Source organism: Lagopus muta, chromosome 5, assembly GCF_023343835.1.
Source record: "Lagopus muta isolate bLagMut1 chromosome 5, bLagMut1 primary, whole genome shotgun sequence".
In the NCBI taxonomy this organism is placed as follows: domain Eukaryota; kingdom Metazoa; phylum Chordata; class Aves; order Galliformes; family Phasianidae; genus Lagopus; species Lagopus muta.
In genome coordinates, this window is record NC_064437.1 from 45,235,592 (window position 1) to 45,263,226 (window position 27,635).

Sequence of the window (27,635 nt, forward strand, 5' to 3'; positions counted from 1 at the left end):
AATGTATTTTAATTTGCATTTTATTGTACTGGCACACACCTTTTGGGCAGGAATCTTATTTTCTTAAATTTTTCTGTTGTCACATAATCCTACGGTGCCTTAAAAAATCCTAAACAATGGTGAAAACCAGATTTACCACTCTTCTCACTACATACAGAATACATCATCCTCCCTTTAAATTACAATAGGAAGTTGTAATCAGTAGCATTGAGGACATTTAGCTGAGAAGATTCCTTAGACAATTTTGTTTAGAGTTTCATTGCTGCTTTAAGATTAGAGGGATAACAAATCTATATTTCAACAACTGTTCCTCAAACTTTCAAACTGATCAAAAAACACAGCAAAACAAAGCTGCAGAACACCTATGAACACCTAAACTTCTTTCTAACTATTTCCACTAAGAAATACTGTATTTTAAGACAGAAACCAAAACACATTCCTTCTATGTAGCAATTCTTCAGCTGAAACAGTTCTCTTAGCTAAAGAACATAAAAACCAGAAATATTAAAATGTAGAAAATGCTTTGGACTAACATCTTCTTAAGCTTTAATCACAAATAATTACCTCTTCTTCTACTAATGAGCAAGGCAAAATGGAAAGTAATTTAGACAATTCATTCAGGGTAATAGCTTTGTGAGCTAATATTACTGCTGAGAGATCCATTCTCAATCTCCCGGAGTACAATAACAGAGCAGCACTAAGTTTTTCACTTCAGGGAGCTTTCCTATCCTATGCAAATATAAACACAAATCACATTATCTATTGATAAAAACAACAAAGCATGTTAAATAAAGTTTTACATATTACAGTTTCTTACAACAATCAACAGCTCCCTGGATCACAAATGTAAATAAAACACTTCACTTACTGAAATCAATGAGAAACCTTCCAAATCCTTGCCTTTGGTATTGGGGCATGATCATTATGCAGGAGACATTGTACTTCTGCTGGCAAAGCTTTTCCTGAGGGAAGGAGAAACAGATCAAGTATGTCAAAGCACTGCTGAAGTGGGCAATTGCCTGCACCTGCCACTATCCTTTCAAAATATCCCAATAAGGTGAACAGATGCTTGAGGTCAGTACCAAAGTCGAGAAATTCAATGTTAATATTTAATTATAAGAAGGAAGTATCAATCAAACATACCCTTCAAAATATTTATTTTTACTGGTTAGCTACTCAGCACCTTGAAAATTAGATACATCGTCTAAACAGCATAATGAAGGTTAAGCACTGTAAAGGAGGAGGATGGGGAAGAGGAAAATATTTTCATGCATCACTGACCTCTCTCTCAAGGATATAAAAGGGGAAAATAATATCCATATGCAAGGCGAAGTTATATTTCCTGCAATGACTACACTAACTGCTTGCTGGTTTCCATCTTTTTGTTGTCTTTGAGTGAAAAGTGGCAAGGAACACACCCTACTATCCACAGAACCAAGCTGTACTAACTTTTTCAGAGCTAAAAGCTTCTCACCTGAACCCAAATGAAGGCAGAATGCTCAAAATTCAAAGCTCTTTCAGACAAAATGAAGTCACATGACATTAAGACAATGCAGGCAAGTATTACACCAACTGCTAAACACAATGGAAGGAAGATTTATAACCAGGAAGCTTTTCTAACAATATAGTTTTTAGGTTTTATGTTCTTTAGACTCTATTGATTAAGAGTCTTAAATCTTTGTTGCCTTTAAGAAATTACAGAGAAAACAAGAAATCAGCACTTAGTAGCTTTAGGGAAGACCAATTCAAGACAATGAGATACAAGAAATCGGGGCAAGCACACAGATAGCTCAAAATACCACCTATTATTTCAGCCTCCACACAAAAGACGACACCAGATAAGTGATCACACTGACAAAACCACATTCCAGCAATGTTGGTTTCCAAACATTTCTTCAGGTGTGAAATTGGATACAAATGCTTTATTTTAGAAGCTTTCTTATTTTCTATGGTAACATGAATCTGAAAGTATTATTTTCTCTGAACAAGCTTATAATCTCTGTTCAGGATCCTAAACTCTCAAGACTGTTGATAGTACTAAGAACACATCCAGCCAATACATTTGGACTCAGGGAAGAAAAGCAGCACTGTTTTTCCCAGCAGGTACACACACACAAACACATGCTTTAAGAAGAAGAGGGGGCACATGCAAATGATTTCAGTATTGAAGAGGAATTCAAGATGGCAGAGTTTTGTCTTGAATTATGGTAGCAAAAACATTTGCAGTCACCAAAACCAACAAATGAATGAATGAACCCTCTACAAAGGTAGAGCTGGAGAACAAAATGCATTCTTGCTGAATGTTTGAAGAAATATCAGGAGAGATTCATCTGGACATATGCCGTATCTATGCCTACTAGGAAATATCTTACAGTATCAGAGTTGACTTGTTTGGATGTCACAAGAACGTACAGCTAACATAAGAGAGTACACTAGAAATTGTTACTTCAATCAGCAATTTTGAAGAACAGCAAAACATCCCAAGAGATAACTACACGGCATGCAGGTACTCTGATGCAATTTTTAGACTTCTTAAAAAAAAAAAATTCAAATCTATTCTTAAAGAAAGTAAATAATACACTGAGAGTGGTGGTGATACTAGAGACAAGAAGTACGGAGTAGTAGTTTTCTAACTATAGTAGTTTTCTAACTATATACCAAGTAATCAAATTTCTTACAGTCAAATTGTCAATTAGATGCTTTCCTTGTTGCAAGCATATCTACTTATCTTTCACCACTATTTTTGTTACCATTTGTCAAGACAGGACACAGCAGTACTATTTTTGTTTATAGCAGTGAATATTCCTTTAAAATTCAAAGCGATGTCACAAGAAAAGCCATCCAATCTAAGGAGGATATCCACAATCAAGTTAGGCGTTGTGTTCTTACGTTCTGTGTGCTAAGTAACTGTATTAAATTGGTCTACATAAGAGAGAAACAAAGATGAACACAGCTGGGCCATTCATGTTTAACTAGGCAAGCTGAACTGCTAGCAGCATAGCCATTAAAACACATGGAAATCAACGTAATTCCAAACATCCAGCATTTTATGAACTTAGATTTAGTAGGCAATGGCAAATCTGATAGGGGAAAAAACAGATCTAATTTCCGGCTGCACAAGTACAAATCACAACGCATTCTGAAAAAAAATGTACATGGCTGAATGTACATAGAATTTCTCAGTTTGCAGCAGTCTTTGAGAAAAGACAGTACTAGTACATTTGAGATCAATCACATTTCATTTCAGATTTAAAGAGAGGATTTTAAGTTTCTGAATCAATTTCTTCTTTGCTGTTGACACAACATTAAGGTAGTGAGAAATTAGAAATGTTTTAAAATACAAATGTTTATATTTTACCTTAGAGAAATATCCAACTAAATGGCATCCTTTCTCATCATTTTTTGTAAGAACATAGAAGAGGAATGGTTCAACATCATAATACAAGGTTTTGTGGTCCAGAAAGAGCTTAGCTAACAAACAAAGGTTCTGACAATAAATTTTGCTCACGTTTCCATCAACCTAGAAAGCAAGACAGAGGCAGTTACTTCCAAAGTCATCAACACATTATGACAAAATAGCTTCTTGAATCACTCATGTGCTAGGTGGAAACATGGAAAAGATTACAAGAGGAAAAAAAAAAAAAAAAAAGGTTCAGGAGAGATGTCCCCGCTTCTTGTTAAATAAGAATTTTCCAACTAGTCCTGATTACTTTACATGTATCAGTATTATCTCAGGATCTGGCTTTGCTAAACAAAGTTACTTCACTTTGTAAGTCAGATTTATCTCTTTAACTTACTTCCAGGAACTGAGTGAACAAGACTGGCAGACAACAAAAGTGTATTACTGAAAACTACACTGAACTGTGATTTGGTAAAAGGCTATGGTATCCAACACACACACAACAATAAAAAACAATGAAGTGCATTATGTTGAATCGCTTAGGCGTTAGGCCAGTGAACGAGCTGCCAATTTGTTATCAATCATAGCCATGTTTTGGATAAATTAAACAAGGCAAAAACTCTATGCTAGACTAAAACCCTATTGAGCATGAGAAGTAAAATTTGAGACTAAGTACTACAATTAGTCTAGGTATGTTATGAGTGTAAAGAGTCAAGCTGTGATGCAGACAGCTATAGAAAAGCTAGACATACATACAGATCTCCTAGATCAATTAGTTACTCTGAAAAGGAAGGTTCAAAGGCAAGTCTTTTTGAAATAATGTTAATGGAAGTGTTCGCTTGTACTGATGTTCTTTGATAAAGTCACTATTTATATTTCATTCACAGAGCCAGCCACGCAGTATGCACACAGTACTAAAAAGGAACCACATTTTATTCTGTTTCTAGTAAGAAACCTAGCTATAAATGAGTAAATCTCAACCTTTTGTACGTTTTTCAAAATGACTTCAGTAACATACTTGTGTTATCAGAATTAAAAAGAAAAAAAATGCCAACACATTTAATACACAACTACAACTAATGTAGGCATTATATATATGCCTACATATACTTGCATATAGCACTTGAGAACATTATCAACTAGATTAAGCTCTCATACAACTCACTACATTGTCCAAAGGTTTTCTTTCTTCTCCCCCCTTTTTTTTCCACCCTTAGTAGCAAGTTTGAAAAGGAGAACATCAAGTAAAAATCATCTGTGGGTAAGCCACAAGTTTGAAAATACAATTATATAAGCTATCTTTTTCAGAAAGAACATTTGTACAAAAAAACAAAAGTACTCTTTAAATTCCAGGCAACTACAGCTTGTTCATCAGCTTTAAATACAAATAGGAAGAAAAATAAAACCAAAACTTCAAAAGGAAGCATCTGTCAAAGTTTCTTGGCTAAAACATAGTAGTAAACTATGTCAAAGCCTTCTCTCAAATCTGGCAAAGTCATGCTCTTAGCAGAGGTACGTAAGTCTTAAATGCCAAACTCATTTATCTCTCTCTAGAAAACAGAGCACAAGGGAACCACAAACTCTTCATTCTGTCAAATACAAAATGGGTGCAGAGTTCCTAAAGTACCTATGAGAAAGGACATCAGCTGATGATTAAGTTTCAACAGAATAATAATTTTCTTCAGAATAATAATTTAAGCTAACCTTCAAAATAAGAAAGACTATTTCATATGTGTTTATTGAAGTACCTGAAACTGAGAAAGGGGATAAGAGCAGTAGAGAAAGTCTGAACATTTCTTTCACGTGCACTTTGTTTTCCATGTGTTTTTTAGATGTACAGTTTCCTCCACACTGAGATGTATTTACTTTATGTTCTAAACAAGTTTTTACTCACAGCTTACCAGTAGTTTATTAATGAAAAAAAAAACTGAAAAGCAGAATTTGCCTATGGTTGTATGCTGCACAGGTCTTAACAGCTGCTAACAGAGCAAAGGCTAATTATTTGGAGCTGACAGAACAAGTCTGGTTTTTAATAGAAAAAGAATTAAGCTTGTTATAACTTAAGCCTTCTGCTGGCACATCTACAGTCCTCAGAACAATTACTCAACTCAGGAAGGAAACAATCCTGATGCAGATTGCTATTTTCTTTAACAGCACAAAACCAAACAAGTTAATTACACAAATATTAAGATTTTTTTTTTAAGTTAAGAATTCCAAAACTGCATTTCACATTGTTTCATTAGACAATGGCAATTACCTAGCACGACAGACATTTACACATCATGAAAACATAAAATTAAAGTAGAATCTATAATACTTGCAATTAAAAAGGACTCAGCATAACATGCACATCCAGATATACAGCTGTTTAGAAAAACTCTCAAAAGAAGTCAGAGCACTGTTGACAGTCTGTTCTGTTAACACCACTGGTAATGATTACTGAGAAACAGCCAAGAGGAGAATGCGTAGCTTTAATAACTGCAGGCATGCTATCTCATATACAAGGTTCCTGTTGTCTAGGATACTCTTAAAACTCAAATACATTTACAGTAGAAGTCTCCCAGTAAAATATTTAGATTATAGAAGACTATGCACTCATAAGCTCAATTCTGTAATTTCTAAATTAAAGGCAGTTTGTTGTGGCTGATGTTGGACTAAACCTCCGTCACTCAACCAGGACATTTAATTCTCAAACATCCAGAAGAAAGGCAAAAGCACTTAAGTAGCTAGTATTTGTAATTCAAGAACAGTACATAATAAACATCACTGCATACAGAAATATCTACATTATGTTTAGTACTCTACAATCAAAATGCTCAAATAGCGAGAAATGAAAGGGTGAAAGGCACTTCTGCTGAGATGGAAAGGTAATCCAGTATATGGCTTCCACTGCAGTTTCCATCTAAAATACATGCTACACAAATATCTTAAAAGGTAGAGTAATTCATGAAGTACAAGTAAAGAAAATTATCCATGACTGAATATGGCAGGGTGGAATAGGACAGGGAAGATGGACTTGTTTTTACAGTGTGATAGGAAACCCCAAGGAAGTGCTCAAGTATGCTGAAGTTTCCACAACCACCACTCTAGAACCAGTCTGTAATGTCTACTGATCAGTTAACTTCAGAAATTTAGATTTTGATGTACCTACCTCAAACACTGACAGGTCATTTCTTCTGTAGATTTCATTGGCTGGAGGATGAAACCAGCCACACTTCTTTGAATGCCTTAACAAAATGTTTTTACTTTTCATGTATTTAAGACAGAATTCACACAGGTAAAGCTTTGGTAGTCTGTATAAAAATTAGAAAGATATTTTATAAAAAATAATGAAATCCTGTACACAGAAAAGTTACCTCAAAGTGACAAGCCCCTCCCCATTTTAATATAAAGTACCTCAAGTAAATACTGCAGAAGTTTAAGTAAACAAAATAATAAGAAGAAAAACATCACATTACAGGGAATGATTAACTATTTACATCAGCTATTAGAAAAGAAAGATGAGAGATCAACCACGGTAAAACTGATTCAACAGAGTTGGACTATGGTCAACTGCTTTATTGTACAGATCCCTGTTACTTCCACTTTCCCAGATTCCACAGAAGTTTTGGCTGTGATCTCCATCAAGTCTCCCATCAGGCAGACCGAAGTCATGTCTCCAGTTTCACCCTTTCCCTTCCAATAAACACAGAAGGGACACGCAGCACAACATAAAGCAATGTCCCTCACTTCGATTTTCCTTACTTTGGATATGGGAAAATCTTAAAGATTATTTTTGTCCCCACGCTACTCCTAATATGCAGATGGGATAGCAACTTGTGATAGGATTCTACTCTCCCATCCCTTGCCTACCTTATCATTTTGTTGACCAAAGAAGCCCATCCAAACAATCCACATATAGATGAAAAGTCTCCCTTTCATCCATCTCCATGGGACAATGCATACTAGGTGACTATTCCTCCACAGAGGATTCATTTGGGTGAGAAACAACTAACTCACATGACCAGTGTTAGACAATGCTGATAAGTGTTCTGCATACTAGAAACCACCCCTTACAGAGAGTTTTATGGCTTCAAACGTATGTTTAAAAATCAGTAGAGCACTGGAAGACTGCTGCAAAAATTAGTCTACAAAGTTTCAGAATAGAGCAGAGACTCTGCTCAGAAGCTACCAGCACATCCTGGGATCACAGCCATGGTTTATACTAAGAAAGCTTATCAACACAAAAATAGTTTGAACTATTTGTTCCATTATGTAATCCCACTGTGCTTACGGCCAAGAACCACACTGTCTCCTACAAATGCTACCCCATTGTTGTCTCATGCTAATGACTAACCATTTTGATGCCTCTATTTGTGATTCATTTACTTAACGAAGCAGGTATCTCACACACCACATGATACAAATTGAGAGATTAAAAGAACTAAAATAAAAAGATAAAATAATAAATAACACTATAAAACCACTGGTAATAAGAACAAAAAAATGTACTTTAAACTTTTTTTTAGGCCATGTTTTTTGTATTATCAATTGAAAATACGTCCCTCATTTCCACTATGGAAAGAGGGCAACATCAAGGAATGAGAGGAAGAAGAGAAAAGGCAGCTTACATCAGTGTCATGCAAAAGCTTTTTGGAGCAGAGCAGATAGCTTGGTTTCCTACTGCAGTAAACTACTTGATGAGTACACGGTTCTGTAAATTTCCACATGTGCCACAATGAATTAATAAAAAATATATTTTCAGCACATGCAAAAATCAACAGGAATCTACCAAGCACACATACTAGTTCATGCTTTCATCTGACTCTAAGGCATCCTGTGCCAGGCAGTCACTGGTGCCACACTTTGACTTATTTATCTAATATTTACAGACTTTCACAGGCCTCAAAAATGAAGAAATAAAGAATAAATGAACAAAAAGGAAGTTAACAACTTCTAGATAGCAAACAAAAGTAATTGCTTTAAGCGGCCACAGGCTGGACATACCTGGTTGCAAACTCTTTTAAAAGAAATACCAATATGTGTTGCAAAGCTAAAGTCTATGCAAAACTGGGAAGAAAATAAAATCAGTACTTCTAATGTAACCTTGAATAGAACTAGAAAAAGACAATGCAACCTCTTAGCCTCTCTTGTAATTACAAAAGAATATTTGCTCTTAAGAGTTATACAAATAAATTACAAACAATTACAGAAGAGTAAGAAAGTAAATTATATAATTAAAAACAGTATTACATGACAATCTTGACAACTCACTACCTTGCATATTCCTGTGGGTAAGGTGAAGAGTACCATGTCTGGATCTCATATTTTCCAAACTCTATCACCGAAGGGTATCGCCCACTTGTATCAGCAGTGTTTTTACACCCAATTTTCTGTCAGGTGCAACAAAAGCAAAATACTAGTTATAGAGAAAGTAAACAGAAACTTGTTATCAATTTCACCCAGTGAAAGTGTGACAATATTCAGACATAAATTCTTCCAGCCCACACGGACAGAGATAAAAGTTTGCCAACAGCTAGATATAAGAGGTGATAATTCTTGTCAGTGTGCCAAACATGAAGCAAAATCAGTAGATAATAAATGGCCCAGAAGAGGCACAACTGCCTGAATCCCCTTTTCCTGCAGCACCTAGTGAGATGACTTTTCTACCATCCTAATTCAAACTGAACAGTCATCATGACAAAGAAGAAAGGAGAGTGGATCAGCAAAACCTTTCTGGAGACCATGGAACTTGATCTTACAGTATCAATGGTATACTGAAACAAACAGATTTCAGGTAACATACTAAAGTTGAGCTGACTGGAATATGATCAGCAAGACTCTAAAGCAACAGCTAAATACAAAAATAGAATAAAGATGAAAAAATAAGTAATTTAATTTTAGAAATCTTAACATACCACATCTTTTAATCAAATCTGAAAGCTATAAATGAGGAAGAAGTGGGAACCATTTCTGTGAGCAAATGGAAACAAACTAATCATGAAGCTGAATTTTCAAATTTGGTTCAAGTTTGTTGACTGACACTCTGAATTCAGTCTATGACAAATTAATTGCACTGACCTACATTCAGTAATACTAGTTCTTTTGTTTTTAACCTGAAAACAATTGACTTCCATTAGAAGTCACTATATGTAATGAATGGTTTATGATGCAATTTTATAAGAAGCAGCAGTTGAAGCATTACATGCACCTCCCTTCTGATTCATGTTCTCGACATGCTGCTTGAAGGGCAAAATCACCTCACAATTGACTTATGAAGAGCTTCTTGCTCTACTAGCCTACTAGGCTTGCTCATTTCACTGACAAATACATTTAAAAGACTCTTTTGCAAAAAAAAATGAAAATTAAAAAAATCAGCAGCCTGGGCCAGATTCCATGGTAAAGAAAACCAGCTCAATCTCAATAAGCTTAAATCACCAGCACATACCTTAGAGAAGAACACCACCACCAGTTGATACGAACAGCTTTACTCCAATTCAGCTCAAGCATTTTTGCTACTACAAGTCAGTTATGTTATTTAAACCCAAAGTGTGATAAATGGTGGGTCAAAATAAAGTTATAAAGTTGATAAGGCCACTCTCCTTCTACTAAACAGCACTTCCTGGGACAGATTTCACATTTCATTGTGACTCTTCTCTCAGGAAAATCAAAGCACATTCTCACTGACCATAATCTTCTCAGTCCAGATCAGGATTTCAGCTATGCCGAATCTCTGAGCTTAATCAGTGGTAGTCCTGTACCCAAAATGCCCAAAGATGTCTTTCAAAATCTATCAAAAGTGTATTCAACTGACCAATTCCAGTGCCTTGCCTCCAGTCTAGGAGACCAACTATATACACAGTGTCTCCCAAATTCAATTTACAAGCATGACATAGTAGGTAAAAAAGGAATTCACTGACAATTAAGATGAATTATGAATATAAAAGTGAATCAGGTTTTAATTTATATATATAATTTCATGAAACAGTCTAAACAGTCTTACCTCTAGGGAAAGTTCCCGAGCCTGTTTAAATACGTCCAAATCCTCCTGCGTAACCGTGTCCTTGCTTCCCACCAGATATACATCTGTATTTTCTTGTTTGATGCTTAGTTTGATTTCAGTATCTGTTATTTAAAACCAGCAAAAAGTTTATTCACAGACATGAAAATTAAACATGCCTTACCAAAGTGATGCCCCTAAATAGGGATGTAGCAGTTACAGCTATTGAACTAAATCTGAGATTCTGAATAACAGAAACAAATGCTTCTCCCCTTTCTGATTTCATAGCTTGCTGTTGCATGAGCTATTTTTGGTACTCGCTTGACTTTCTTCTTGCCTCTCTAAGTCTTTACAGCCTAGTTCTATTAAATTCATTTTGAATCACATGAAAAGGAATTTCTGTCATTAGAGCTGATAAATTCTAGGACATTCTACAAGGTAATTATAAAAATAAGAGGGAAAAAGTTGCCCTTAAAAGTTGGAGACCAGTGCTAAGCTGAATGTACATTCAAAAGTTATCAGTATATTTTTTCTTAAACAAAATTATAAAAAAAGGTAGTTCACAGCAGTACAGATCAAGTGTTGTGGAGACCATAACAGGATGGAATTGTTCATGAAAAAGCAATGGAGCAGAAGGAAATGAATTGAAATGCCCATCATCATAAGCACTGACAGCACACAATCATAATGACAGCACTCCTGCCAGAGAAAGGGCAGATGAAGAACAAGGAAGTAGCATGAAAAGTGGCTATTCATGCGGTACTAAACAGCCATAAGCAACATTATGAAGGCATTCGGAGCTCCTAATGTCACTACAGATGCAAAAAAAATAATAAAAAGGTGGTGTGGTATTAGTCAGAAAAAATACTTTGGAGGTTTAGTCAGTCAAAGTTTCTTCACTTCTGTATGAAAGTGAAGTAAGAACAGGAGAAATAGCTAAGACCTATGTGACAAAATAGGAATTTTGATTTTGGATGGGACACAGGTTTGGTTGGCGCTTTGACCTTTGCTTACCATCATCCTGATCAGGTTTAATTCTTCCGTCTGCCAAGCTCCCCTTCCCTGTTGAGGGGGTCCCCATCTGAGGGGTCACTTTATACTTTAATCTGCCTAGAATCCTGTGCTTTTTAAGTAAAGTTGTTCTCTTGAGGTGAGCAATTGCTTTAAAAGCAAGCCCTCTAGACAAATCCCATCCAGAGGAACAGACATAAGGAATAAATCTGTTTCTAACCTCTTTCCTTCTATAAAGACACCTATTAGATTTTGAAGTAGAAGATAATTCTGGTTTACAACGCATACGCTTGGGTTGTGCATAGCCTGGATGTCCCTTTTTTTGAGACTGTTCCTGAGTAGCATAGATACGAGAGAGTCCATCAAAGAGTCCCTTTAGCTGACTATTACTAGGAAGACTACTAAAGGAGGGAGCACTTGACTGTCTGGAAGAACTTTGAGGAGAATTAGAAGAAGTGGAAGTGCTAGATTTTTGCAAAGTGGGGCTCTGACCAGAGATGGGGGTTGGGGGTAGAAGTGAAGAAGGTGGAGGTTTTAGCTTTTGTGTGGTACCTGTAGCCAACACAAGAGAAGTGCATGACTGTTTCTGAGAGACCTTTTTCCTTGGACGATAGTGCTTTGAAAAGTCTATTATTTCACCTCGTGATCTGCGACCATCAGGTGATGGGGTAAAAAACTTAGTAAGGCCATCAATAAGCCCTTTGGTTTTCTTGTTAACTTTAAGTGTAGAGGCAGATATGTAGGTGGAGGTGGTGGTGATTTTGGTGGTGGCACCAGGCCGAGTGGGGTCTGTAACAGGCAATCTGCTGCTTGAATCCTTCACAGATGCAGCATGACCAGATGAAGGTGTGGTACAGACTTTAGTCTTTTGACCCCTACCAGGTGACCCCCTTCCTGTGAATGCATTCACGGATCCTTCATCACTGGTTACAGACCTATGTAAAAATTTGGAAAACAAAAAATATCAGCATTAAGAAATAACAACTACTGCCAAATAGTAGTACAATTTATACATATTACTTGTGTAATTGTACTTAATCTGTAAGAAGTTGAGGGATATTTACACTTTGGAAAAACCACACTGTGATGCAATATCCAATTTTTTTTTTTTCTCTCTCAGAGGCAGTTCACAGTACATATAAATAGAAGCAACTGAGACAGTAAGATCTCAAGAATACAGCCTCTGCACCTTCTTTTTACAAATGGAATAAACACATATCTTTAAAGAAGTGTTAAAGCATCATGCCTAAGCACAGTAATTACTTCATCACAACTGAATTTTTTGTACACGCAAAGATGCACGTGTTCAATGTAAGCTGCATATTAAAACATTCAATTCCATCAGAACATTAGCTTAAACCGTAGAAGTCTATTAGTTAGCAATGCATTTAACTTTCAAACTACTGCTTTTACCCTCATTTGATAACATAAGTCAACACTAGCATTAAAAAGTACTGCCTATGACATAAAAGAAAATAGAGGTCATTTACAGAGAACATTACAACAAACCTGTGCAGAAAAAAAATTACCACAAAGAGAGAAGAGCAAAACCATAAGACTAAGTCATGTTTGTAGAAAAACCACAAACCAATCAAGCCTAACATGGAAGACGTTTAGAAAGAGTAGTGAATGCTACGAAGAAAAAGGGCATGTTTAAAGCCAACATTTATGAAAGAAGTACAGGTTTAGCACTGCTTGCTAACAATGGAATGGAGGAACACCATTGAAGAGAATGCTGCAGAATAGTATACTGTAAGCATACAGAAACTGGAAGTTTAAAAATATTTGGAGCAAGAGAAGTAGGTATTCACAAGGTATGACCAAATGGCAAATCCAAACAAAGCTATATAGCTGCATCAAATGCTTCTATTTCCGCTTTCCATCCTGCTCTTTGAAGTTAGCTCATTTTGCAGAGGAAAGTTTTCTTCCCCAGATTTTTGCCTTCTTAATTGAGATGCTGAAGTAATTAATTCCAACAGGTTACTTCTAATTAGAGATTGAACAGCCTAGGGCTACCATCTGGTGTGCTGAACTCCAAGGGCCCACCACTTAAAAAAACAGCCCCTTTTCCACTCACACATCCTTAAGTTTGGGTAGCTCCTAAGAAGGAACAAAACCAAAAAACTTCTAAGTCCTTTGAATCCTTTGCTCCCACAAGCTTATGTCCATAACAAGACTTACTCTCACTACCAGATGTGCTAATCACCGTCAATGCCAGAGGCTAACACACACCTGGTTTTAGTTAATCCTATATAGTAATGCCTGTGAAAGGTTTCCTACAGTCAATAGGCAGAAAGTAATCCCAGGACTGGAAAGCTTTAGTTTATATTATACAAAAAGTGGCTAATTTTACCACATTTTATGCAACCACTCACTTTTATTTATGACATTGCTGCCTTCCATATCCTACTATCTCTTTTAAGCAGGATTCCTTAAGATTTACTGCTCTTATCTCCTAACCATTATTTTTCCAGTTAAATTACTTTATATATATTAGATGTTGCAGTAATAGAAACGTGTTCACAGTACGGTAAATATTTATTATTAAAAAAAAAAAAAAATCCCTTCCCAAAGTACTAAACTAATGCACTCAAATAACTCGCATACTAAAAAAGAAAATCTTTTCATTCATAATCATCATCCAACATTAAACATAACATTTATGTTAAAAGTCACACTTCAAAACTCCATTATCAAAAGTTAGCAATAAAACCCACATGACCTTTCCAACCTTTCTTTCAGGTGTATAAGGGAAGAGGGGAAGTAGAATTACTGTATCCCTGCTAGACCTACTGTGGGATGCATAAAATCAGGGAAATGCTTTTTGAATTCACAAAGGGATAAAACCAAAGGTGTTGCTAGCGATAGAGGGAGATGCAGACACAAAGAAACACAGCAATTGTCATGCGTTAAAGCATATTACTTACTTTCAACAACTTTCAAATACCTAGAAGTTATTTTGTCAAGAGAAGGAAAAAAAAAAAAATTCCCTCCCACATTCATCCTTTAAAAGCATGATCTCATGAGCCACTGCTACTACATTCTCCACTTTCATGTAGTGGCACTCCTCCTTCTTGTCCTGCACTACTTTCCTAGAGCAGTGAGTGTATCTTGAACTTTTAAATGTGAGTCAAAAAGACAAAATAAGATCCTGATAATAGGAAAATAAGTAGATAGCAAGCTGCAATGCGGAGCACATCAACCTGACCACTGTGCTGCACCCTAGTACTGCTAGTATTCATGTATTTTCTACTTCTACGCATTTGCTGCACAAGTTATCATCTTATGAAATGCAAAGTTGTACAGCAGCTAACATGCAATTCAGAAGAATAACAGACAGGTTTAGACTGTAGAGAAGAATGGTTGGACATAGCCATATCACAGAATGAGGAGTAGATAGAGCTAGAAAGTCCTTCAGCTGCTAGGATCACACAATGAAACAGATACTAAAATAGGAGAAGGAAGGCATATGTGGGTAAGAACATGGGATGGAGGGCAACATGCTACTAAAGATAACAAAGAATCTGTTCCTTGTAAACACTGAGTGTAAAGTCAACTCAGCATTCTTAACTTCAAAATTCTCCAAAGCAAGGCTTAAGAAGTTCAGTTACAGGGTTCCCTGGAAAGACGGATTCCACAGGAATTACAGCATTCTCTTCTCTTAGATAAACACATTCCTGATAAGTAAAAAGAACTGCAGCCTCTTTCCTTGGGAACCAGCGGCAGCTTAACAACATAACTCAAACAATCATTTTTTCCAGAGTCCCTCTGAAATTAGAACTTCGATACTGTTTACTTAGTGGGCTTTTTGGAATGGATCTTATGAGCTGATATTAACAGCTCAATGATGAGCTATGACAATAAAGTCATTTCTACACTCATTTGAACAAGCCTTTGAACAGAACAATCCCCTGAATTTAGATTTACATAATTTACTATCTATTATCCACTTAGTATGAACTCTGTATGAACATAAATTATTTTACGTTACGTATAAAGGCTGTTATGTCATGTATTATTGTATAGACCTAACTGTACTTGCTCTGGTTGCAAATTCTATTAAAAAAATTATGGGATGTAGAAAAGTAATACACAGAAAGTTTTTTCCCCCATCGTGTTCTGACATGCTGAAAAAATAACCACTATAATTAAGAACTTGTTAGCCATTGGGCTAGAAAGTCTACACTAGTACATTCATCACTTACTTTCCCCAGTTTGAAACACACACAAAAAAAATCTGCAACTGAAATTAGATAACTCTAGGTACAGTAAAATTTAAACAAACAAACAAACAAAAAATTGAGAGAAACCTACAACATTCGTTGCTTTAGTTTATTTTTCGGTCGTCCGATAGGTTTTGCATATCGTCGCCTTATTTGGGCAGCTTTCTCATGAAGTAGCTTTCTCCCTTTCTTCTTTGGTCTACAGACCTGGCAAATCCACATCCCTACATAAAGGAAAAAAGATTTAATTGTACACAGTTTATTTAGTCTGTACTGGAGATGTCTACCAGGATATATGACACATATGTAATTATAATATTTTCTTTTAAGCATGACACAGAATAGAAAACTAGACAAATAAAGGTGATATTTTTCTATTTCTGCCTTGAAATTTTTGAAAGCAGAGTATTCACGGAAAGGGGGAAAAATGATAGGAAGGATCACAAAAGATCACAAAAGCATTCTTGGAATAATGTTTGTCTGCCTTTCCTTACGGTATAGCTAGATCTTTCTTGAAACAAAATTAAGATGGAAAAAAATTGCATGTTCATTACAAAGCAATCTAGGTGAAAGCGTGCTAAATGAAATATCAGATTGCATCTAGATATGTTTGTTTTGGTATACAACTTGAATTTGTCAGCCTTTTAATGTTGCATATAATAATGCTACAAGACTTAAGTGGAAAAATACTTGAAAAACTTGTCAGAGTAATTTAGCATAAATAAGTAAAGCCATAAAGATGTGGGAGTAGAAACAAGAGGTACTATGCATGAGAAATCTAGAGACTGGAGATCCTGGAGACACAGGTACTTTAAGTTACCTTTACAAGTCATGTGAAGCAGGAGGCTCTTTCACCTATTTTAAGGATTTCTGTGCTGATCTATACACTCCAAACACTTTCAACAGCCTTTACAAAACTTCACTTCCAAAAATAGGCAAACAACTCAATTCATGGCAAATCAACCACAGGCCTTTACTATTCTGCACAGAAATCTCAAAAATAATGCATTGGCTTTAACATAACTGAAATTACATTGTTCACCAATGTAAAAATAATTAGCATGCTCAAGAGCTTTTGGTCATTTAATAGGAGAAAAGACTGTGAATGAAAGTATTTTCATTGAAAGGATTTTCATTATCACCTTTTGGCATTCGGGAAAGTGGTGGGTCACAGCACTCCATGTGGAACCCTCTATCACAGGAGTCGCAAAAAAGCATGTTATCCTGAAGGGGATGGGGGAAGGAAGAGGAAGAGGAAAAAAAGACTTAATATAGCATTGCTAGAGGTTGCACAACAGTGATTTGTATTTGCACATGTGCTATGTATAGAGCTACAGTAAACACAAGTCAGTAACATCGAACAGTAAACTTACTGCATTTTTGCCTTGGATCCTACATGCACTACATGTCTTGCATTCAATACACTGCCATCTTAAGGCCTTCACGTTTGATGTTAACTCGGGACAGAATTTCAAACATGATGGATGTCCTAAAAACAAAAAAAAACAAAACAAAACAAAAAAACAAACCCAAGGAATTAAAGCTTAAGATTTAAGAATTATTGATTCTTATGCTTAACAGAATGTAGCCTGAACCATCAACAAGTTTTGGTGGTTTTTAGAACCTTGACATTATTCTCATTTCTTGAAAGGAGATACGAGAAAACTACCATAAAAAAAGAGAAACAGTTGATTTCTCCATTAACTGACACCTGTAAAATAGCCTTTACGGGCACTTTTTTCTTTTCACTAAGTTATTCCCATCATATGTTTAATAGTTGACATTTGTGCTGGGGAAAAAAACAACAACAACACATTTCTGTGTACTTGAACTCACTCCTTTCATAGCAGTGCAAAAAAAACAGGACATCTTCATGTAAGAATGAACTAGTAATTCATTCTAGATATCTTACTTCCTTCTAAAAAAATTTAATATTCAATCTGCACATTTTTTTCCTTCAAGCTTATTACTTAGTCATATACAAAGAACAATTTTAGAGCAGTTAAAAGGGGGAAAAAAAAATGAAGTAGGCAAATAACAAAAACCTTACTACCACAGAAGGTTTAAAATGAGAGGCATGGAGGAAGAGAGAGGGAGAGAAGAGTAGCTGAAGTTCCATTTCCCATGAAACCATGTTTTATTCATTAAGTATGATCATTAACTTTTCCATGGCAGCCTAGCTGTTCTTCCAATTAATACAAGATACCAGACACTGGTACACATACAACATGTCAGGCAGCATCTCCTCATGTCTTCAACCATCTCAGCAGAGCGCACCCTCAACCCAGAAAAGATAAAAGTATTGTTAAAAAGGAAAGGATGAACCTTCCCCAGAAAGTACTTTTTAACAGTGTTACACTCAGAGATAATCGAGGACATCAAGCTGTAAGAAAGACACTCTTTGCCGAGTAAAGAACTGGCTGAATGGCTGGGCCCAGAGAGCAGTGGTAAATGGAGTTACAGCCAGCTGGTGACTGGTCATGAGTGGTGTTCACTGGGGACAGGTACTGGGGCCTGTTCTGTTCAATATCTTTACTGATAACCTGGATGACAGTTTGAGAGCACACTTAGTAAGTTTGCAGATGAAACCAAGCTGGCAGGAAGTATCAATTTGTCCAGGGCAAGGAAGGCCCTACAGAAGGATCTGGACAGGCTGGATTGCTGGGCTAAGGCCAATGGGATGAAGTTCAACAAGACCAAGTGCTGGGTCCTGCACTTTGGTCACAACAACCCCAGGCAATGCTACAGACTTGTGGCACAGTGGCCGGAAGACTCTGTAAACAGACCTGGGGGTACTGGTCAATGCCCAGCTGAACATGAGCCAGCAATGGGCTCAGGTGGCCAAGAAGGCCAACAGCATCCTGGCTTGTATTCAGAAACAGCATTGGCAGCAAGAGCAGGGAAGTGATCACTCCTCTGTACTCAGCTCGGACGAGATCACACCTCAAGCACTGTGTTCAGTTTTGGGCCCCTCACTACAAGAAGGACAGTGAGGCCCTGAAGCATATTCAGAGAAGGGCAACGAAGCTGGTGAGGGGTCTGGAGCACAAGTCTTACAAGGAGTGGCTTAGGGAGCTGTGATTGTTCAGTCTGGAAAAGAGGAGGCTCAGGGGTGATCTTATCACTTTCTACAATTACTTGAAGAGAGGTTAGGTGAAGTGTGGGTTGGCCTCTTCTCCTGTATCACTAAATAAGACTAGAGAGAATGATCTCAAGTTGCAACAGAGGAGATTCAGGTTGGATGTTCAGAAGTAGTTCTTCCCCAAGAGAGCAAGATGCTGGAAACAGTGCCCAGGGAAGTGGTGGAGTCACCATCCCTAGAAGTGTTCAAGAAATGTTTAGGTGTGCTGAGGGGCATGGTTTAGTGGGAAATACTGGTGATAGATGGACTGTTGGATTGGATGTTCTCAGAAGTCTTTTCCAACATTGATGATTTTGTGATTCTATGATGCAATTCTGCACTAATGTTATATGAATGCAAAACGCTTTCTTCTCGTTGTCAGAGGCTGGATAAGTACTTTCTTCCAGGTAATGGGCTGCTGGTGGTGATTCAGACTTTCTCTATCCTCTATTTATTTCTCATTTAAAACACCATAGCTAAAGCACAGCAAACAAGGACACAGGGTAATCCTCAAGCATGTCCTATTTTCATTTTCTAATAAACTGAGGCATGAATGATGGAATGCAGAAGCCACTTAAGAATCTGAAGTTGGCACTGAAATTGGCCCTTTTTACAGCGTGTATGCAAGGCTAATCTACTTTCTGTTAAACTTTAAAAGATAAATAGTGTAAAAATATCACATTCTGAAAATAAAGTGCAGTGATATAATCTATTAGTAAAGAACAATCAAGAATAAATTCCAGGAAAGTTTGGAAAAAAAACCAAAACACTGCCATTTATTCTCACCACACAGTTTAACAGAAATAAACAATTTCTTTGTTTTTAGAACTGATTGTACAATTTATAAATTATTGATTTTTCAAAACCAAAGGTCAGTGGGAGGAAAGGAAAAAAAAGTCATGTTTGCTTTTGTTTTCTCATATGATATTCCTCATCTTATTCCTTTAGAAAACACCCTGTGCAGAATGACATAGCAAGCATTTCATTTTCACTACTCAAATGTATTATTCTCCCAAATACCACAAAATACAAATGATGTTAGAGAGGATGTGCATACACCCACATAGTTTCTGCATTCAGAATACAGAAGTGTTACTTGATGAAACAAACAACTGAAGCGAAAAACCTGAGGCAAAGCAGACATGCCAATAGTGGGCACTGCAATTTAATCTCTGATCAACTGAACACCAACATGATTGCTGTGCACGAGTTTCTTTTAAATTTCATACACAGTAAGCTTTGAAACATACTGCGATGTGTAAACTTGTAAATCCAATTACAATAAGCCTACACTTGAATGAAGTTTTGGTATTTATATATTGCACTGAAATTGGGTTTTATTTTAGTTAGGCACCAGTAGCTAAAGTTTAACCATCCAGCAATCTGATTGGCAGTTTCAGTATTTCATTCTTTATATGTAATGCATCTAAGGAGATAATTAAAGATAATTTAGTCTTAATGAGGCAGAGAGAATGTATCAGTGTTAATTCAAATGGAAGCTGATCCATGAAAGTCAAGACTTCCGCAGTTCCACAGTCCTTAGACCTAGAGAGGATTACTACATAACAGAATAGGAACTGATATCCGAAGTCATCTGATCAATGTAAACTCTGCATACTAGTCTAACCAACCACAAATCTCTATTACATCTATAAATAATAGAAAACAGATTTGAAAGTGCAGGAATCCTGTAAGCCATATATAAGATGGTTTAAATAAGTCTGTAGGGTTTGGTGTGAAGCCACTTCCTCATTTCATTTGCTTTAATATACCAGAAAACAAATTGGTTCTGTTAGAAGGAATCTGTCACAGAATCATAGAATAGCTTAGGTGGGAGGGACCATTAAAGATTATCATGTTCTAACCCCCCCTGCCACAGGTAGGGTTGCTACTTACTAGATCAGGCTTCCCAGAGTCCCGTTCAACATGGCGTTGAATGCCTCCATGGATGAGGCATCCATAACCTCTAGGGACAGCCTGTTGCAGTGCCTTTTTCTAAGTAAATTTCTAAGTAAACAATTTCTTCACAGCATCTAATCTAAATCTCCCTTCTTTTTGTTTCAATCCTTGTCCTACCACTGTCAGGTCCCCCCCCAAAGGCCAGTCCTCCAAGTCTTCCAGGTAACAGATTCAGAAGCGCACAATGAAAAGTGTATCTGATTGACTGAAACTGTATTTTTAATCCACAGTTTTGTTTTTACTTGAGTACTTATGTACTTTGAGTACTTTGGTAACAGTACCAAAAGATTGGCCATCTTCAGCTGCACACCTACAAAATCATCATAGGTACACACTCTAAATTTTAAGAAATTGAAACTGAAAATTTCCAGCCTTTTCAAAAGCAGCGATGGCTTCAGAGGATCATACTGACTCCCCTCCCAAGCACCTCCCTCATTTTCATCTTAGCACAGAAGGTTGTGTGGCTGCGCGGTGAACTGGACGAGGGAACTGATCTAACTTGTCACCTTTCAGATACAATTGTTCCTCAGTCCACTTTATGCACAACCATGTACACCAGACCGGAACAAGAGAGCACCAAACAGTCAGATACTGCAGATACACTCTTTCAGAAGCAGTACTGCTGGTGTGTATGTCAGCTGTATTGCAAAAACCTTTTCCCTATGCAGCTTACTCAGCTTCTTAGATATTGCAAATCAGTGCAGGCAAAATTTCTGATGATCAGTTAGTGGTACAGTGCTAAACTGAGCCCTCAGATCAAGTGTACATCCCAAACAATAAAACAAATCCAGCATTTTGCAAGTATGGCTTCCCTACAAATTTACTCATCACGTGGGCCTACAAACTCAAACATCTCATTGGTTGTTATCCATATGATAAAATTTTAGCCAAAGAGAAACCTCTGTTTCTTCCACCTGTTCCTACATACTTTGTCCTAGCTCTCAATCCCTGTTTGAAGAGAAGATGACAATCAAATGTTAAAAAAGTATTTTAATACCTTAAAAACAGACTTATATATGCGCATTTATAGTATTTGTAAATTCAGCCAACTTACCACTGCTGCCACAGTCTGCACAAGACAACAGCTCTTCTGGTTTCTTTTCACGATTTGATTCTTTTGTTCCCAAACAGAAGCTACATATGGGGATGGGATCAGCACGGGGCTAGATTTAAAAAAAACAAACAGGCATAGTTAGCTTTATTAAGCAAAAAATAGTTTTTTCTCAAACTATGAGCACATACAAACCACTCTCAGCAGCCTTTTCTCTCTCATTAACTTGAATTGGTTTTAACTGACACTTTGATGTACTACATGCTCATTACCAAGATGAACATCCGTTTCACTCACTTGAGAATAACAAAGTTTATCATCTTAAAAAAAGTTAACCTATAATTAACATCCTTGCATACTAACCCACATAAACCTCTTCAGTGCAAACTAGTATTAAGGAAAGAAATCCAGGAAGTTCAGGACATCATTCTTAAACACACCATTTAAACTTTAGAATGCAGAGAAATTGCTTGTTCAGCTGTAACAGTACTCAAAAGATTAAGATACAAATTGGGTTTTATTACAGTTGAATGAAGTTCCTTTCCACAGGGAGATGGAGAAAAAAAAAATGCAATAAAGCATCTCAAAACTGACATTTCCAACCAACTGATAACTTCCTGGCATTCCTCTCTGAAACCACCAGTTTAGGTTGATGACACCTGTTTCACTGATTTCTTCCAGTCTGATGAGTCCCATCAAATATCGCATGCAGCCAGAATAACACAAACATGCAAATCTTCCAATATCTGCAAGTAATACACACAACTTCTTCCCTTAAAAACAATAAAAAACCTTTGCAAATTTATTTCCCCATCTTCCTTAGGTGGTATATGACAAATTATCAGAGATTTAAAACTCAAAACATTTTCTGCATTAAATTTCAGTGTTCGTGAAACTAGTTACCTGCATCATCCAAATATTAAAGAGTCTACATAGAGTATCTGTAAACAGATTTGTAACAAGTACAACTAGGTGCACCTATTTCTTCAGCAGATCATGTACAGTAAAAGAAGAGTATCTTCCCAGATTGACTTCTAGTAGCCAGTACCAAAAACTGAAGAAGTCAAAATAGTTGCATAGTTTCCTTTACATATTCATAGTTTCTGGGTTTAAATGGGCAGCAGTGTGTTACATATTGAATTGATGACACCTTGTTTTCAACTCTGCTGTTTTCCTTTCCAGTATATGCCATAATATTTCTACAATATGGCAGACCAGCTCTACTTGACCTACAAATCTGTGCACTGCTGCTGTTCTGGGAAGAGCGGAATGGTTGTTCTGAGGGGTATTCTTCAGAATCATCTCAGAGGGGTAAGGGACTTTTTCTGAAAGTTGTCAGTTGGGGGCAAGATAGCATCAGGCAATATCACTAATTCTATAGATGAGAGAGCACCATAGCACTTTTCAGCTGTAACTTTAAAATAATACATCTACTGATAAACGAGAATTAGTTACAAATCTCACCAGTAAGAGATCATAATTCTACAATATGTTCTATCATTACAGATTTAACATACTCGTATTTACTGGAAAATGGTACTGACCTAAAAAAATACAAATGATGAAAAATAAGCTATTTGTTTAATCACTCAGATATCAATAATGATAGTAATAGAAAAATGGTCTGGATGTATGCGAATTAAACTGTTCAGTTTGCAGTGTCTTGTGAAATTCAATTTCTGCTTGAGATTTAATATAGATAATTTTAAAGATTTTTTTTTTTTAATTGAAATCTAGTAGAAGTCTAATTTTGGCAACCATGCTATTCTCTTTTTCTTTGATAGGACAGAACTTCTGCCATTTCAGAAATGCCTGCGCTGATAAATTATTTATAAAACATCAAATACAATTCATATAATGAAACAAATCTAGGTCCACAATCTCATTTATCTTTCCAAGATTTTTTTTTTTCTTTTTGCTCTAGGAGAGACACATCCATTAGCCAACATTCATGTACTTCCCTATTTCAATCCCCTACCCCCCTCCCCCCCCCCCCCTCTCCTCTTTTTTTTTCTCCTTTTTGAACTGAAGGTAAAATAAAGGACAAAGGTTGTTGGCAGTTCAGGGCTACAGAGACTGATGTTCCCACATCAAACCTAATAATAGAGAGCTTGCAAATCCTATCACTTCACACATAGGTTTTCAAGAAACTTTCAGGCTCCAGTATATACTTAGGAGCCATTTACATTAATAACTGTGATTATTACTGGGTCTGATCTCCAAACTACTGACAAAAGAATACACATGCTACCAGCAGCAAGTACATAAAACTTCATTTCATGTTGTTTTAACTTGTATAGTTAAAGCAGAATTACACTGGTAGTATTATTTCTGTCTCATAACTGGCTCAATTAGGATAAAAAATAATTTCTAACAGTCAGCATATAATCCAAAGAAACTCTTCTCATACCTGTATCATTTTTTCAAGTCTAATCTTTAGCTTCCCATCTAAAAGATAGCCATCAAGTACCATTATCCACTAAAAAATAATTGTCGGCCAACATAAAGGTTAATTCCATTTCATCTCTTACAGAAACTAGCCTGGCCAGTTACTCAATGACATAGCAGACATAAAGCAACCCATGTGTGAGAACTGACACAGAAGAACACTGCCTAGTCCGGGAACCCTGAGCATCCCTGACAAGCACAGCTGGGAGCCCAAGATATCCTTGATGGGTACAGAAAAACAACAACAGTAAAAAACAGTGAAACAAACTGATGATACTGGGATCTGGGATACTGATGGCCCAGGACAGCCCTCCCGCAGAGCAAGGCCTGCCCATGTCCACTAGTCCTGGGAGCAGTGCGGGGAAAACAACTCTTCAAAACACACAGACAGGTACGCACATAAGTAAATAATCATAAGTACAGACTTGCTTTACAGCACTGATTTGTAGTATTTGGCAACCAAGAAACTCAAGAAACAAAAGCCTTTGCGTCCTTGGTATTACAGAATCCCACAAACCCGCTGTTGCAATCCTCACACACCCATGGGTCAGGTAACCCTTACAGGCGGCCGTGACATTAATTGGCATCAGAAGTGGCTATCTGTAAACACACAGCTCATGGAGGCTTAGGAGAAAGAAGGTTGCAAAGCAGTGTCAGGGGCAAGAGGACAAGGGATGAGGCCAGGCAGCAGGCTGACAATGCCTGGGGCCTGAGAGGCCTTGCAACCAGAGCTTCACAAGTGGCAGGAAGCTTCCAAAAACAGAGCAAATGAAGGTCAGAGAGTCCTCACAGGGCTCCTCACAAGGCATTATTTTAAAATACATCACAGCCATCATTGGGAAAGCTTGTTCGCTTCTCAGAATGTATACAATTAATCCTTGGTTAAAAATTCTGCTGGATTTCAGTTACCTTATGCCAGAATAGTTGGTTTCAAAAGTCTGTTCCAAAATAACTTTTTTTTTTTCCTATTCTAGTTTCTCTACTGATGGAACTTGTTTGTTCTTCTCACTACATTTATAACTCCCATGGAAGTTTTAAAGCATTCAGCATTCTAATGTTCTGCTGCCGCAGAAGTCACATCTGAAGTCCTGAAAAGTCGTCTTATTGAGGATGCAAAATTACCCACAGCTAGAATCCCATTGAAAGCAAAGAAATTATTCTTTGCATTGCTATTGTACTCTGAAGATTTAAACAGATTGTCTTAAAACTGCCAGGCATTAGCTGTGTACACACAATTATGGTTGTAAGCCCTACTCTCATTAAATGTTACGCATATTAAGAGAACTAAGAAGTTTCACAAACGCTTCTAAGAAATTGAATTTCAACCAATAATTCAAAAATCTCAGATGTTCACTCACATTTGCTACTGTATCTCACAACACCTTTTCAGAAAGCCCTCAACGTGATACCCCAATTTTAGGTTTCCATTAACTCGTGAATAGAAACAGCAGAGAAGAGATTTTGACATTAACAGGAGAGATGCTGTTGAAAATGGGAACTGCTGTGACCTTTATAAGGATCCACGTCTTGTCTCAATCTCTATCTACAAGGGCTGTCTACATTTTTTTATGGAGTTACGTTGTTGGGTTTTTGTTTTTACCATATCCTGGGTTCAAGAAAAGAAGTTCTTGGACAAGAACTCCTATGAGTGTCTTCACTGAACACTTCATTATTAGTATAGGAAAACAAAAACTGAATGAGACACAGATACTCATTTCCACTCTCAAGTACTGAAGCAGGTGCTCTGGATCATAAGCAAGGCAAGGTATTACCAGTACTTTCAGCTCAAATTCTCTTGCTACATCCATTCTGTGAGGGGGGGGAAAAAACGAGTTGCTTTCCGTACCTGAAACAAACACATGCTGTGTTTCAGAAACAGTTTCAGTTATTACAAGAAATGCGAGAATTTGATTTTTAAAATAACTTCCTGGCGACCTCTGCACACGAAATCCCATGTTTAGTTCTAGAGTAGCACATAAATACAGGCATCATGTAGTAAAAATACACCCATGCTCAAGTGATGGTAGAAATGTGCACACAGGCTACTAGCACTGCAGAAGCGTGAAAACATTAGACGTTGTGCAAACATTAGAGGAGGACCTACACATTCAGAAAGCAGAAAGGAAAAAGTCATCTCAAGAGCAGCTGCAAGACAGAAGAACTTGACTAGTTTTATACCACATATTAATGGCAATAAACAACATAACGTATGGAGGAAAAGCTGTAGTTTGAAGCTTCTCCCTCCAAATGACCATCTTCACTTCTAGTGTACGTAATCATTTTCTCTTTTGCTTTATATCTCTAATTTCCCTACTACACAGGTGCTTCCACTGCTCACATCCTCCCCTCCTTAATAATTTTCAATTATTACATACGTACGGAAATTAGGATATGTATGTGTGAAACTATTGGCTTTGCACCACCGAAGACACATAACTACAACAGTTGAAAGCATGTCCCTGATCTTCTGTTCATGTACACACATGGAGCAACTGGCATATGACTGGTGAAGAAGATTGTGAGCACACAAGACCGTCACTCACATCATGTTTCTAATGAAAACACGATGACGTCTTGAAAACTAGAAATCTGACTTCTGGCCAGCACTCCTGATGATGTGGGAAGCTCCTGGAAGTACATACAAATTGACCTGCTTCTACAGGTGGCTGCAAGCAGAGAAGCACTCCCCCACTTCTCAGATCCCTGCTTTTGCCTCTAAGAAAGCTACAGCTCTTAAACAGGCAAAGGCTCTACTTGAACACACTGGTTAATTTACAAACCTGAGATTAAATTATGCATAGAAAACATGTGCACAGCACATGCTATGTTACTGATAGCTTCTTTGAAGAACAACTAACAATTCTGTGTATTACCCTTATAATAACTTTTCTTTTCTTTTCCTTTTTTTTTTTTTTTTTTTTTCTTTTTTAAAGCCAGGAGTGTAAAAAAACACAACACTCACCTGCTCCTTCCCACTCTGAAAAATATGAACAATTTTTTATTATTGATTTTTTTTTCCTCCCAGAGTCCCAGTCATCTTAATTAACTTGATATAAGCTAAACTGCATTAATCTTCCGGTAACAACGTGTACACTGAAACAAAATTTTTGGTATATAGAAAGTCACTTGGTTATAAAACCAACACCCAAACCACAGGACACACCTCCTGGAGAAAGGTGCTTAGAAGTACAGATAAACGCCCCAGTTCTCTAGAGGCTCAACTTTCATTTTTAACAGAATCAATTTAAAGCCCCTGTGCTTGCAGAGGAAAGGCTTTCAACCCATAATCCAAGTTTAATAGACATGGAAGACTATTGTTGGCAATCTAAAAACACTTTTGGTACGTGTATACCCTGCTATCATTTCAACAGTTACAGAACCCAGATACTTAAGGCAGCAATACAGCAGAGAGAAGGCTCTTCCCTTATGAATGGAAAAGAACT

General features: G+C 36.9%; 2 protein-coding genes across 24 annotated transcripts in view; one reads left to right on the top strand and one right to left on the bottom strand.

Moving 5' to 3' along the window:
• The window catches only part of LOC125693507 (calcium/calmodulin-dependent protein kinase type II subunit gamma), a 761,290-nt gene that overhangs the window by 85,778 nt on the left and 647,877 nt on the right, over nucleotides 1-27,635 (top strand). The window lies entirely within an intron of this gene.
• Nucleotides 1-27,635, bottom strand: part of KAT6B (lysine acetyltransferase 6B) — a 92,473-nt gene that overhangs the window by 21,606 nt on the left and 43,232 nt on the right. For 6 of the 7 annotated variants that reach the window (XM_048945527.1, XM_048945529.1, XM_048945530.1 and 3 more), the window contains 10 exons: nucleotides 21,748-21,856; nucleotides 16,987-17,102; nucleotides 16,756-16,837; nucleotides 15,705-15,837; nucleotides 11,943-12,325; nucleotides 10,383-10,504; nucleotides 8,657-8,772; nucleotides 6,552-6,693; nucleotides 3,359-3,520; nucleotides 869-962 (listed from right to left, as the gene is read on the bottom strand). In XM_048945527.1, coding sequence (XP_048801484.1) covers nucleotides 869-962; nucleotides 3,359-3,520; nucleotides 6,552-6,693; nucleotides 8,657-8,772; nucleotides 10,383-10,504; nucleotides 11,943-12,325; nucleotides 15,705-15,837; nucleotides 16,756-16,837; nucleotides 16,987-17,102; nucleotides 21,748-21,856 — 1,459 coding nt within the window. The remainder of the gene's footprint in view (nucleotides 1-868; nucleotides 963-3,358; nucleotides 3,521-6,551; nucleotides 6,694-8,656; nucleotides 8,773-10,382; nucleotides 10,505-11,942; nucleotides 12,326-15,704; nucleotides 15,838-16,755; nucleotides 16,838-16,986; nucleotides 17,103-21,747; nucleotides 21,857-27,635) is intronic. The other variant, XM_048945532.1, reaches the window with a different exon arrangement.